The 14,048-nt window shown below is 44.5% G+C and overlaps 1 protein-coding gene and 2 long non-coding RNA genes across 9 annotated transcripts; 2 read left to right on the forward strand and 1 right to left on the reverse strand.

Annotated features, from left to right (window-relative positions):
- Positions 1–1,227: 1,227 nt before the first annotated feature.
- LOC127304095 (uncharacterized) lies at positions 1,228–11,487 on the reverse strand. 7 transcript variants are annotated; one of them, XR_011745508.1, is made up of 6 exons: positions 10,681–11,487; positions 9,849–9,944; positions 8,672–8,750; positions 3,062–3,106; positions 2,034–2,167; positions 1,228–1,943 (listed from the first exon to the last, which is right to left on the reverse strand). It is a non-coding gene; the product is annotated as an uncharacterized lncRNA (long non-coding RNA). The 7 variants fall into 7 exon arrangements; XR_011745507.1 differs by having other exon boundaries at positions 3,062–3,112; XR_011745510.1 differs by lacking the exon at positions 3,062–3,106 and adding an exon at positions 10,380–10,443.
- Positions 2,985–8,678, forward strand: LOC127304094 (uncharacterized). Its single transcript, XM_051334805.2, has 6 exons — positions 2,985–3,125; positions 3,196–3,543; positions 3,617–4,027; positions 4,119–4,217; positions 4,296–5,207; positions 5,293–8,678. Exons 1-6 carry the CDS (start codon positions 3,035–3,037, stop codon positions 8,676–8,678), a joined length of 5,247 nt encoding a protein of 1,748 aa, XP_051190765.2. The 5' UTR covers positions 2,985–3,034.
- A 1,699-nt stretch (positions 11,488–13,186) lies between the features above and the next one.
- LOC127298225 (uncharacterized) lies at positions 13,187–14,042 on the forward strand. The gene is made up of 3 exons (XR_011746073.1): positions 13,187–13,600; positions 13,674–13,860; positions 13,926–14,042. It is a non-coding gene; the product is annotated as an uncharacterized lncRNA (long non-coding RNA).
- The last annotated feature ends 6 nt before the right edge of the window (positions 14,043–14,048 follow it).

The raw sequence follows: 14,048 nt of genomic DNA on the forward strand, positions 1-14,048 counted from the left end.
ATGGCACATTTAATTTAACTAGAGGACCGCGAGCTAGGCACCCCTGGCCTGCTTGATGCACAATTAAGTGTCGTTGGCCTATATATAGGGTTTAATTAGGGTTTAGGGTTAGCTAGGGTTTAGGGTTTATGGTTTAGTGTTTAGGGTGTTTAGCTAGGGTCTAGGGTTTAGTTTAGGGTGTTTAGGGTCTAGGGTTTAGGGTTTAATTAGTGTTTAGGGTGTTTAGGGTTTAGGGTTTAGGGTTTAGTGTTTACGGTGTTTAGGGTCTAGGGTTTAGGGTTTAGTGTTTAGGGTGTTTAGGGTCTAGGGTTTAGTGTTTAGGGTGTTTAGGGTTTAGGGGAGTTTTAGGGTTGTTTAAGGTTTAGGGATCATCGATCGAGTGCGCACACTAATTATATATATATTATGAGGAAACTTAATCAAATGTGTTTTCATTCGAGAGAACACTTGTCAAAATTCAAGTTAATTAATTTATCATCGATAATTATATAATTAATTAATGAATCTCAGGGAGATGTTATACAACATATGATCGATATAGGCTATGTCGTATATATTAATTGGTGTTAATCTACCGTTTAATTTGCTAGCTAGCTGCTATATATAGATTGAGCATGTTTTTATTAGATCGGGTTATATATAGCTAGCTAGTACAGTTTAGGGTTATGTGTTTTAATTAAGTAGGGTTGATTAGCTAGGGTTAGTTATTACATATATATGGTTTAGGGTTAATGCATGGCACATTTAATTTAATTAGAGGACCGCGAGGCACCCCCTGGCCTGCTCGATGCACAATTAAGTGTCGTTGGCCTATACATAGGGTTTAATTAGGGTTTAGGGTTAGCTAGGGTTTAGGGTTAGGGTTAGGGTTAGGGTTAGGTTAGGGTTTAGGGTCTAGGGTGGTTTAGGGTATAGGGTTTAGGGTTTAGGGTTAGCTAGGGTTTAGGGTTAGGGTTAGGGTTAGGGTTAGGGTTTAGGGTCTAGGGTTTAGGGTTTAGTGTTTAGGGTGTTTAGGGTTTAGGGAATGGGATTATTAGGGATTAGGGATTTAAGGTTTTAGGGGTTGTTAAGTTTAAGGTTTAGGGATCATCGATCGAGTGCGCACACACATTATTAGAGGCACCCGCGCCTTTACGCATAAAGTGCATGCGTATATATGTGTGTTTTTTGGGCCACCAACGATATCTTTACTATTAAATTCGAGTTGGTCGTACGTCATACAACGCGTTTGGTGAGGAGATTGGGAACATCCTGACCGTTCGGTTAAATCTAACGTCTGTAAGGCAACCAAATATTTGTCCACGTATGCTCTAATAATCTTTCCTTTCACAGTTAACTGAAATCACGCGCTGCAAATATCTTTCCTTTCCACGTACCACGTATGCTCTCTTTCCCAGATAGACTGGAATCAAACATGGAAGCTCCTGAAGTCACGCGCTGCAAACTCATTCTGAAAACCGGCAAGCCGCACCATCAGTATCACCCGCGCCCACGCCTGCTGCACCGCCAGAATCACCCGCCGCCCACGCCTGCTGCACCGCCAGAATCACCCGCCGCCAGGACAGGATCGCCGCCGCCTCGCCCGCCGCCCACGACAGGATCGCCGCCGCCAGGATCACCCGCCGCGTACGGTCGCCGCCTCCGAGTTTCACCCGGTCACCGCGCCACCTCCGAGTTTCACCCGGTCACCGTGCCCGCCGTCGCCTCAGCTCGTTGCCATCATCACCTTCACGCCATTGTTTCTTGTCATATCTCCGGCATTCCAGCTATTGTTCAACACAGCAGTAAGTCAACTTTACAGTCACTAAATAACTTTGCTGCTGGAGCTCTCTTCAAATGGGAACCTGTCCAACTTTATACGTGGCTCTCAATACTCCTAGCAGATGATATATCAAGAGAATTCATCAGAATCTCCGCCGGATGGGCATACCCCATTTAAAGACCTAACAAACAAAGATACCTGTGAGACAGGTGAGCAAGCAAAGAGCAAGCATTGGTATAGTCGAATGTCTGCTCACGAGAAAGAAGAGTACCTACACAAGCAGCGGATCGCCCGGCAACAAAAAAAGGCGGAGACTCCAAATCATGAACGAGAGCAAGGTACGCCATACCATCTTAAGTCATGTCCACACCAGATCAATCAAGGCAGTAATATCTGTATTATTTCCTGTCATAAATAAACAGGAAATCGTACCCCCTTTAGTGACATAACCAACAAAGCTACTGACGAAAACCAAGAACAAGGCAGTAATAGGAGTCGGTATGCTCAAATGTCTGTTCAGAAGAAAGAAGAATACCTACAGAAAAAGCGGATAGCATACCGCAAAAAAAAAGATGCAGCTCTATTGGGTTCAGTTGGTAAAGTTGATGACCCAACGTTAAATGCAGGAAAAGGTATATACATAAAATCAATTTGATATCTCTTGTATACATACAAATCATGTTAAATCAAATTGATCAGCAGGAAATCATTTAGGTGAACCATGTTCTAAAAACATTATTACTGGGAAAAATCTTCTGGTTTCCTTTGATCATGCGCAAAATAGGGATGGATCTCAAGTGTCAGTATCGCCAAATGGAACTGGTACGAGTTCAGCTGAGGACCCAAGGCAGCTTCCAGATCAAAGTATGAAACGTACAAATCAGAATTTAATTATTCATATCTCTTGTATACACATACTAATTCAACTATTGATATCTAATTTATCATCAGGCACTCATTTAAGTAAGCCATGTTCTGAAAACATGGCTGCGAAAAAAGTGCTGCTTCCCTTTGACGATGCACATCCAACTGCTGAAGCTGGAGTGTCACCATCGCCAAATCAAACTGAGACATATGCAGACACGATGCGTGACAATTGTACGGAACCAAAGCAGTTCGCACAAAAAGGTAACACATAATAACCAGTATTCGAAACGTTCTGTGCAAAAACATTCTTATCCAGCTATTACTACTACTAACAACATAAACTTTGCTGTTGATGATGAGAATATAGAACAGAAACCAAGTAGTAGTACGAGTTGGTATTCACGGATGTCTGCTGAAAAGAAAAAGGAATACCTACTGAAGCAGCGGATCGCACGCCAACAGAAAAAGGCTACAACTCTGCATCTTCCAGACCAAGGTAAGCAAATATATGAATCGTTATTTAATTATTGGAATGACACTTATTCAAGTAGGTCAATCATGTTCAGGGACACATGACACTGACAAGAATCAACCTAGGCGGGATCGTGATCAAGCACGTCGAAAAAACCTAACATCAGATGAGATACAAGTCATAAATGCACAAAGAAGAGCTCGCAGCCACACCCTAACCCCAGGGGATAGGCAGAAAATGCTAAATAAGCGCAATGCAAAAGCCATGGCTAGGCGGAACACCCCCTGCCCTGAATCCATCGCAATGATGTGCCCACATGCTCTAACTTTACAGATGTCATGCCCACCAACAGACACGAATGCATCATCGGTCATGGAGACATCCGATCCACCTCATGCTGCACCTTCAGGGTGCTCTCCAAACTACACCACTGAAACTGATGGTAAATTATCATCTTTGCTCAGTTATTTTATCATCTAATCGAACAATTAATGACCAGCTCAATCACTGTGCAGGAGAGTATCTTAGCAGGACATTGGGCAATACTCTAATACATGATGGCTTCATGAATGAGACGCAACAGACCAATGACCAGCAAGCAGACGAGCAGACGCAAGAGAGCAGAGCTCATAGAAGGTCTCGGGAGCGAACTGAAAAAGTATTGCTGGAACAGGCTGAAATACAAGATTCAATTGCACACCGAAGATCTAACAGACAAAACATACCACACGGTGAGAGGCATGCACAGCAACAACGTTCGAATGCACGATTCTCGGCTAAGCAGACCACTCAACGCGCCGAGTCCATTACAATGTCATGCCCCGGTGCATCAACCTCAACACCGCCCGACCCATCATCAAGCACCCAAGCATCACCCCCTGAATCAGCTTCAGCGAGCACACCAGCTTACACCGTTGGGACAGATGGTAACTTAGCTGTGTCTTGGTCATCTTCTTATATATGCACAAGGAATATATCATATATCATTTATTACTTACCGACTAAAAAATTGTGAAGGTGATATGGAGGCATTCCTTGCCAGGCTCATGGAGGAAAATCCCACCCCAGGAGACCTCATGGATGATGAGTATTATCTTTTCGCCGATGAAGGTGAAGGTATGACTGATTGCCTACCATTATATAAACCTGGCAGGTAATGGTATTACATGCTATATAACTCCGTAACCCGTGCAGGTTCCGATGTTCATGGCATGGACTTCGATGAACCAGAGTCGACTGGCACGGACACCATCAACCTGGATCCTTTTGAATTTGTTTACTCAAACCTGCCAGACAGCACACACATCCTGCAGCACGCCGAGAACTGCGAACACTGCAACGCCAAGAAATTCCAGTACGAGACCGACGGTTTCTGCTGTCGGAATGGGCAAACCGAGTTGCTTGAACCGGAACCTATACCGGAGCTAATGAGGCTCTGGTCTAGCTCCGATGCGGACTCTCGGCATTTCAGGGAGAGCATCCGGTTCTTCAACGGCCACTTCTCCTTCACAACCCTTGGCGTCACCCTCGACAACAACTACACAAACATGAAGTCCGGGGTGTACACGTTTCGAGCACAGAGAACTATGTACCACAATGTGCATTCATTCGGGCCAGGTTCTCGTCCAGAACATCTGCAGCTATACTTCTACGACGATGACCCGAACCTAAACCATCGTGCCAAATCCACAGAGAATTTAGATCAGAATGTCGTCAAGATGTTGGTGGACATCCTCAAAGAAAACCCCTACTCAAAACAGTTTAGGAGACTAGGAGCCCAGCAGGAAAATCTTGATGAGTACCGCATTGAGCTGAACACTGACCAGAAGCTAGACCAAAGGAGATATAACAAACCTATATCAGATGAGGTGGCTGCTATTTGGGTAGAGGGCAACAACCTAGCAAGAAGGTTCGAGCGCAGCATTATCCTCCATGGTAATAACAATGAGAGATATGGTATACAGGCGACACAGGGCTGTTACGACCCGCTCTCATACCCCCTGTTCTTCCCAAATGCTGAGCTCGGCTGGCATCCTAACATACCTAAACATAATGTATCATACGCAGCTGCACAAAAGTCAAGAGCAGAACGGGATAACGATGCAGGTTCGATCTGCCGTATATATTCATATATTTTCTGCTATTCATTCCCATCTGATGCCTAATATTTTTCTCTTTTGCCTTTCGACAGAGGGAAGAAGCAGGATGTGCGTCTCTGTCAGGGACTATTACTGCTATAGGCTGCAGACGCGTCCTGCCATATTCAACCCCATACTGCATGGAGGACGATTGTTCCAGCAGTTTGCTGTAGACATGTACATCAAGATTGAGGGTTGCAGGTTGAACTGGTTCAGGGAGCACCAGAAGGAGATACGTGCTGATTTGTATAAAGGCATTGTTGATAGCGTCGCTGCAGGAGAATCTCGAGCTGCCGCTGTTGGCATAAGGACAGTGCTCCCATCTACCTTCAATGGGGGTTATCGAGACATGAAGAAGAGACATATGGATGCCATGGCACTGGTGCAAACGTACGGAAAGCCTGACATTTTCCTAACAATGACTTGCAACCCAAACTGGCCGGAGATAGTTGATGACTTGTTGCCTGGCCAGACCCCGCAAGATCGACCAGATCTTGTTGCCCGTGTTTTTAGAGCCAAGCTGGAGGCCATGAAGGAGATGCTCCTAAAAAATCACATCCTCGGTGTTGTCACAGCACATGTATATGTCGTCGAGTTCCAGAAGAGAGGCCTCCCCCATGCCCATTTCCTGTTGATCATGGATTCAACATATAAGCTCGTTGTGCCAGATCAGTACGACCGTGTCATATCTGCCGAGCTCCCTGACAAGAAAAAGTACCCGGAACTCTATGCCATGGTCGTAAAGCATATGATGCACGGCCCATGCGGAGTTCTCAAGCCCAACAACGTGTGCATGCAAGATGGGGTGTGCAAATGCAGATACCCCAGAGCTTTCAACGAGAACACCGTACAAGGGAAGGACTCCTACCCTGTTTATCGCAGACGAAAGGACGGTCGCGTCGCTAAGGTCCGTGGTCAGATTCTGGACAACAGATGGGTTGTGCCCTATAACCCATACCTTCTCCGCATGTTTAACTGCCACATCAATGTTGAGGTCTGCTCAAGCATCAAAGCTGTGAAGTACCTTTATAAGTACATATACAAGGGGCACGATCGGGCTTCGTTCAACATCGACCAGCCTGACAGTGACGGTAACATAGATGAAATCAAGAGATACATTGACGCAAGGTGGGTTACTCCACCGGAGGCTATGTGGAGGATATTTGGCTTCAAGCTCTGTGATAACTCGCCATCGGTCCTACAGCTGCCGCTTCATCTTCCAGATATGCACAGGGTCACTTTCACAGCGGGACAGGATCTGAAAGACGTTATCGCTCGGGATAATGTGGAGAGTTCAATGCTCACAGAGTATTTCGTGGCTAACAATAACCATCCGTGGGCTCGACATATTTTGTACAGGGATTTTCCCGGAAGCTTCACATGGCAAGCGACTAAGTATTGGAAGCCAAGGCAAGAACGTCATCAAGTAGGTCGAGCCATGTCAGCCCATCCAGCTGAGGGGGATCGATACTTTCTGAGGGTTCTGCTAAACCATGTACCAGGATCAACATCCTTTGATGATCTTAAAACTGTCGATGGTGTGTTGTGTGGCAGCTTTCGCGAGGCCGCTGAGAGGAGGGGTCTCATCGAGGCAGACAACACGCTCGATGAGTGTCTCACCGAGTCAGAACAGTTCGCAATGCCAGCTTCTCTCAGGAGGCTCTTCGCAACAATCTTGGTATTCTGTGAGCCTGGTGACGTGAGAGGTTTGTGGAATAGGCACCTAGAAGCAATGTCAGATGACTTCCGGAGACATCACACGTGCCCAAACGTAGTAGAGCAGAATGTGTTACTTGACATTAGTGGCATGTTGCAATCTATGGGCAAAGACATAAAGATGTTTGATCTCCCCGATATAGACGAGACATATGACACCACAGGAGGCGAAGCCAGAGAGATCATTGAAGAGAGAAATATCGAGGTTGATCCAAATGATAGCGCTCTAGCATCCTCACTAAATCCAGAACAAAGGCGTGCCTATGACAAGATATTGTCAGCCGTTGATAATGGTGATGGAGCTGTCTTCTTTGTCGACGGCCCGGGGGGGACGGGGAAGACCTTTTTGTACAGGGCACTCCTTGCTAAGGTCCGAGGCGAGAAAAAGATTGCGATTGCAACGGCGACATCAGGCGTTGCCGCTTCCATCATGCCTGGAGGTCGGACTGCCCACTCGAGATTTAAGATCCCATTGAACCTCGAAGATGGGTCGTCGTGTAACTTCACAAAGCAAAGTGGGACAGCCAAGCTCCTAAGGATGGCCTCGCTCATATTATGGGACGAGGCGACAATGACAAAGCGGCAGGCAGTTGAGGCGTTAGACAACAGCATGCGTGACATCATGGGGCAACGGGGCCTACCGTTCGGAGGAAAGACTATCGTTTTCGGAGGGGATTTTAGGCAAGTGCTTCCGGTTGTCAGGAAGGGGACACGGGCCGAGATAATCGACGCAGCCTTGCGGAGTTCACACCTCTGGAAGGGCATGCATCAACTGCCGCTCGTCACCAACATGAGGGCGCATAGCGACCCATGGTTCGCGGATTACTTGTTGAGGGTAGGGAATGGCACCGAGGAAACTGACAAGGAAGGTAACATACAGCTCCCCACAGATATATGTGTACCGTCCACAGACCTGGAGAAGGACGACCTAGAGAAGCTGATCAAGCATGTATTTCCTTCTCTAGGCGATAACATGGCCGATCCGAATTACATGACTTCTCGGGCGATTCTCTCAACCAAAAATGACTATGTTGATGGTATAAACAAGACCATGATAGAACGTTTTAACGGCAAGGAGAAGATATACCACAGCTTCGACAGTGCAGAGGATGATCCGCATGGGTACTACGCTGAAGAGTTCTTGCACTCGCTAACTCCTAATGGGCTGCCCCCGCATGAGCTTAAGTTGAAGATAAATTGTCCCGTTATACTCCTTAGGAACATTGATCCTGCTAACGGACTATGTAACGGCACGAGGCTTGTCGTTCGAGGGTTCCAGAAGAACGCTATCGATGCGGAGATCGTGGTAGGACAACACACTGGGGAGAGGGTGTTCCTGCCTCGGATACCTCTCTGCCCGTCTGATGACGACATGTTCCCATTCAAATTCAAAAGGAAACAATTCCCGATCAGACTCAGCTTTGCCATGACGATTAACAAGGCGCAAGGGCAGACTATCCCTACTGTCGGTGTTTACCTACCAGAACCCGTATTCTCCCATGGCCAGCTGTATGTCGCGTTGTCTAGAGCAACTGCAAAGGTTAACATTAAGATCCTCGCCATCAAAGATAAGCGCAAGGGCAAGGAGATCGTCATAGGTCCATTAGGCAAAGGTAAAGACGAGGGCACCGACCAGAACAATAATTCCAAAAAGCGAAAGAGATCCGAGGACTTGGTAACGACCATGAAGAACATTGTCTACAAGGAAGTCCTTACCACTTGAACACGTCAGAGACAATTTGATCATCTTAAATGATGAGTATTGTAGAGAACATCAGTACCGGCTTCTTGAAATCTGTAATGGTTATATGAACGTTTCATAGTTAACTGTCAATTCATCTATTTGAATATTTTACATGTGTGTAGATGACATTAAAAACCAATAAAGCAGCTAAAGTTTATGGCTGGCAGTGTTGTTGCTGTCAATTATATCTAGGCAGTTCGAGACTAGAGGTTATAGCTCGGAGTAGACTACTATTATCATTTTAGGACCAGAGAGTATAAGTTGAGAATCACATCATTTTTCCCAGAAATGTCTTGGTTATTGCCAAAATGATATTGAACTTGTCAGTAACGCTTTGAAAGGGACGTGCCATGAGCTGATAGCTGTTATGAAACGTAATGTCATGTTGGCAAGATTTTAATCTTTGCACTGGTAGGAAAATTTGTTGCGCAAGACCAGATTACTTTTGGACACTATCCGCATAGACCAGGTTACTTTTGGACACTATCCGCTGTTTGGAATCTGACTAAATATTATTTTATATATCGTTAATGTTCATTTGGTTATGTCTTAGGTGTCAGAGCCCATGTTCGCATTGACATGTCGATACGGGAGCAAGTCAAAAGTTTAGTACTATTAAGGAGAGACATGTACGAGGGTAACATCGATCCCTTTGAAGAAGCTCCCTCTAAAAAATGAAAATTTTGAAGTTGGAACAAGCCGCACGCAGCCCGAAGGAATCATACCAGAGAACAAGATGGACGTGCTGGATTAAATTTATCTATGGTCCAGAATAAAAATAAATAAGAATTAGTGTGGTCATGAGGTGGTGTTTATCGATGAAGTTTTTAATTCAAACTGTCATATGTGAAACAAATTATTTATCTATGGTTGTAACTTTCTTATAAGTTTGTATCATTTCGATAAGTCATTGATATGTTTGGTCATCCGTAAAACAATCTTTCAATTTTGTACACATTTTTCTAATTAATTATATTTGATCATCCTTCGAAAATCATATAAATTTTGAAAGCAGCAAACAAAGCAAAATCTTGTATAACAAAACAACTATAATTCCAGACTATTGAGAATATTTACCAGTTAAACATCAATATTATATGTCCTAAACTAGATATCTGAATTAGAGAGAAGAGTATTAAAGGATTTTACCCGAGGAAAAAATGGATAGATGCTGCAAGCTGGAGTCCTTATAATGATTTTGGAGTGCCAATAATGCTACAGATTTTGTAAATTTGATCTGCTTCACTGAGGAACAGAGAACATAGTTAAAAAAATGTCCGTGCTTAAGCAATTATTTGAAAGAACATACCAGCAAAGAATTAAAAAAACTTGAATTATGCGCTGCTTGTTACCATAAAAATCATTCTTATTTGTTAAATGCAGTCGAAAAATTAGTGCCATATCTACACAGACAACGAGCTCCACATCTGTGGGTGGAAATTAAGAAATTAAAAAGGTTGACATGAGAGACTTTTTGCTTTGCTTCCTTTTGCGTAAGATAAGAGGTGCATTTCTTCCTTGCAATAAAAAATACTTTCAATTTTTATGTTCGACCTGTGTATTGGCATGATGTACAACCAAGAATTTTAATATTGCACCATATATACTCATACATACATGATGCGGTGAACTTTAAGAAAATCTAATTAAATAAATCTAAAAAGGCATGACAAAGTCTACCAGGGTGCAGCCGTCCCACGGTGAATGATCGATCTGCTTTATTCAGGTCATTGATCTGAATGTTCTGCACATATGCAGACATCGGTGTCTCAACAAACTTGAGATTCAATTCTATTTTAAAGTTTAATAACAAAGATGGAAGCTAAAAATACATTATAGGCTACCAAAATAAACAGGAAGTGCTCAGGATCAATCACCTTAAAAGAACATGATCCTACACCAAAATAAACAGGAAATATTCTGTGCTACAACACCTACCAAATTTCGATCATATCTATCAATATAAAACAAAAGAGATTACCTCTCCTCCCTGATCAACCTTCACCAGCTGCGTCGGTACAACGAATCCTCATCGGCAAGCATGGACGAGAGGTGCGCCGCCAAATCCCTGTACCATCAACGCCGCGCCCTCGAATTCGTCCGTCAGCGCCCCGCACCTAGGCCTTCCTCTCGGCCAGGTTACCGACAGCTGCCGCTGCGGCATAATGCGACAGGGGGGGGTCTGCGGCAGCGCAGAGGAGCGGGCGCGTCTGGACCAGGGTGGGCGGGGTTCAGCGCGGGCTCCGGCGTGCAGGCGCCGAGCAGGCCGGGAGGAGGAAGGCCGCGCTGGCACCGGCGTGCAGGCGCCGCGCCGGCGAGGCGGACGACGGCCGCAAGTGCTCCGGCGTGCGGGCGCCGCACACGCGAGGCGGGTGACGGCCGCGCGGGCTCCGGCGTGCGTGCGCCGCACACGCGAGGCGGGAGACGGCCGCGCGGGCTCCGGCGTGCAGGGGCCGCGGTGCCGAGGCGGGAGACGGCAGCGCGGGCTCCGGCGTGCAGGGGCCGCGGTGGCGAGGCGGGAGACGGCGGCGCGGGCTCCGGCGTGCAGGGGCCGCGGTGGCGAGGCGGGAGACGTGTGCGGCGACGGGACGCGGGCTCGATGATTGGGTCGGCGGGGTTGAGGGAAAGGGAGGAAGAGGAGGACGGCCGGGCGGGCGGGCGGGCGGACGGGCTCAGCAGTGGTGGCGCGGAGGACTGCCGGCCGGGCGGGCTCAGGCGTGGCGGCGCACCTCTCGTCCGGGCGGCTAGAGGATTTGGGCAGGATGGGGACTGGGGAGGGAATACGATAGAGACAGTGAGAAGGGTTTTTTTTTTTAAGAGATTGTCACATGTATACTTATCATTTATTTCAGCTATTTCCATTTTTCTAACTTTGTTATATGTTTTTTAGATCACATAAACACATGGAGACAACAAATCCTGACCGGATGATGTTTGACGGAAACAAAAGCTCACCGAATTTGACACATTCAAACGAGGTGCAATGAAAAATTATGTTTAAATGCATTTTTCATATTTCGGTATGTAGAGTTTTTATTTGATAATATGTTTCACCTTTGTAGATCATTGTCGGGGCCAAAACAGATATTATCGATACTCCGAAAGAACACACCGCCATAGGGACAGATCCAATGTTGGTAGAAGAGATAAAAAACTCATCGACTATTAAACAACCGAATAAGGTGATTGTCTTTATTTTCTACGCATGTTGTTTCCATATGCCAATGTTTTAAGTTTAATTTTGTTCCATAAATTTTGCACATAAAAATGTTCCACTTTCGCAGGTCATGAACAATATAGATATGGATGTCATCAGTGTTCCAGAACAAGGTACCATCAAAGAGCCAAACACGATGTTTTTGGAAGAGACTTCACAGGCTTATACGCAGTCAAAAGAGATGCATTCACGGCATAATAAGCCCAAGAAAGCAAACACACATGTTATACCTGAAGGTACTTAGTTTCGCTCGGTTGTCCTCATTTCCTTTATGCTTGATTATTTTTACCGAACTTAAATATCATGGCAGACTACGTCTGCACCAGTGAAGATTTTGCTATTATTGAATCAATCATGTCTGCGCCTAAAGATACTAAGTTCGTCGACATTGGTGATTCTTTATTATCTAATGATGACTTGAGATGTCTTACACGTGATGATGCATTCTTGCCAGGCGACGTAAGTCAACAACACAGAGACCACTACTTACACATTATCTAAAATTGTCTTGAACTTAAATATCTTTTATGTGTTCGATTATAGGTTATAAATGCATATATTTATTGTATAAGCGCATGTGATCATCTGCGGGAGAGACCGGGTGGAAAGGTATATCTCGATACCACATTCGCAGCTGCCGTACTGAAAAAATCAGAACATCACCGTGCCATGAAACGGGTGCATCTTTATCTAAAGCATGACATGGTAAGAATTATGTGATCTCCCTATGGATCTCATTCATGTGTTTTGAATATGGCTGTTTCTTAGTATTATACAATATTTACTTCAGGTCTTATTTCCTATAAATATAAGTAAGACGCACTGGTATTTACTGGTCGTAAATGCAAAAAAGCGTGTGATACAAATATTGGACTCCCTTGGTGATTCAATGGGGCGGAGTGACATCAGTGTTATGGTAAATACCTATTGATTTTGATTCGCTTTTTACATTATGTTTGCCTCAATATCTAATACATTTTGTCTCATATAAAAGTTGCAGGGACTTGAGAAGCATTTGAAAATCGCATCCCAAATGAAAGATTTTAACAAAGGTGATAGGTGGATGGATCTCGATGTCACAACATGGCCAGTAGTAGAACAGTTTCAACAACGTATGCAAACTGATGGGTATGTTGACCTCTCTTTTTTAGATGGATGGGTTTATACGTGTACCAATGGTACAATTAATTTTATACATGTTCAAATGTATTTACGTTGATTTTTCTATATGAATTACTGAATTAGTGCCTAATAATCTTGTAGCGCATCGTGCGGGTTATTCATGCTTAATTATATGGAATATTGGACAGGTGATGTGTTGTCTGATCAGTTCACTCAGGTGTGTTATTATTTTTTAGGATAACATGAGTAGCCGCTTACATTTTCAATAGTTGTCTTAAGGAGATGTTTTTAAATATCATATTTTGCAGAAGGATATGAAAGAATTTCGCCGAAAATTAATCGTTGTACTGGTGGAGTTTGAATTGAATAAGATAAAAGGAAAGCCAATATACTATAAACCTACCAATGAAAACAATGTGTCTACTTCTGATTGTGTGATTGTGGAGGGTCCGAAGCAACTATACTTGAGTGATAAAGTCCACATCATACCCACAAACCCACGCAAGTTAGTTGACGAGCTTTTGCAACACATCATGGCGATTCAAGACCCCAAATTATTGGAGTAAGTAGTATGTTAAAAAAATACGATAATATGCATTGCTATGGTTTTATCATTTTTAACATTTTTCTCATAGGCAGGAATGGGTGCGGAGCTCCAAACCGTATCCAATAGGCTTGAGTCTTAAGAAAATCCAGGACATACTTAGGATGGACCAACATATGGACAATGACTGCTTCAACTTGGGAATTCGTATAGTGGCATGCGATGAGATCCTACAGATAGCAGAGACTGATGTGCACTACATGGATCTACGCTTTTGTGTAAGTTACTTCAATCTGGCATTTTCATTGTTGTCACTATGTTTCTAAACATTTTTTTTTCTCAGGCGGCAATGGTGGATTCCGCACGAGGTAAAAAATACCGAGTAAAGCCAAATGTACAGTCCCTAGCAACATTGTTCAATAGTTGGCCTGGGATAGACTACAAAATCGCATCACGCAACTTGGTA

Source organism: Lolium perenne, chromosome 5 (assembly GCF_019359855.2).
Source record: "Lolium perenne isolate Kyuss_39 chromosome 5, Kyuss_2.0, whole genome shotgun sequence".
Classification (NCBI taxonomy): Eukaryota; Viridiplantae; Streptophyta; class Magnoliopsida; order Poales; family Poaceae; genus Lolium; species Lolium perenne.

What these genes read in the sequence shown, in the direction of transcription:
- LOC127304094 (XM_051334805.2), top strand. Translation starts at nt 3,035, where the DNA reads ATGTCTGCTGAAAAGAAAAAGGAATACCTACTGAAGCAGCGGATCGCA. An exon ending in TCTGCATCTTCCAGACCAAG is followed by an intron (nt 3,126 to 3,195) that starts GTAAGCAAATAT and finishes AATCATGTTCAG; the next exon opens with GGACACATGACACTGACAAG. An exon ending in TTACACCGTTGGGACAGATG is followed by an intron (nt 4,028 to 4,118) that starts GTAACTTAGCTG and finishes AAAATTGTGAAG; the next exon opens with GTGATATGGAGGCATTCCTT.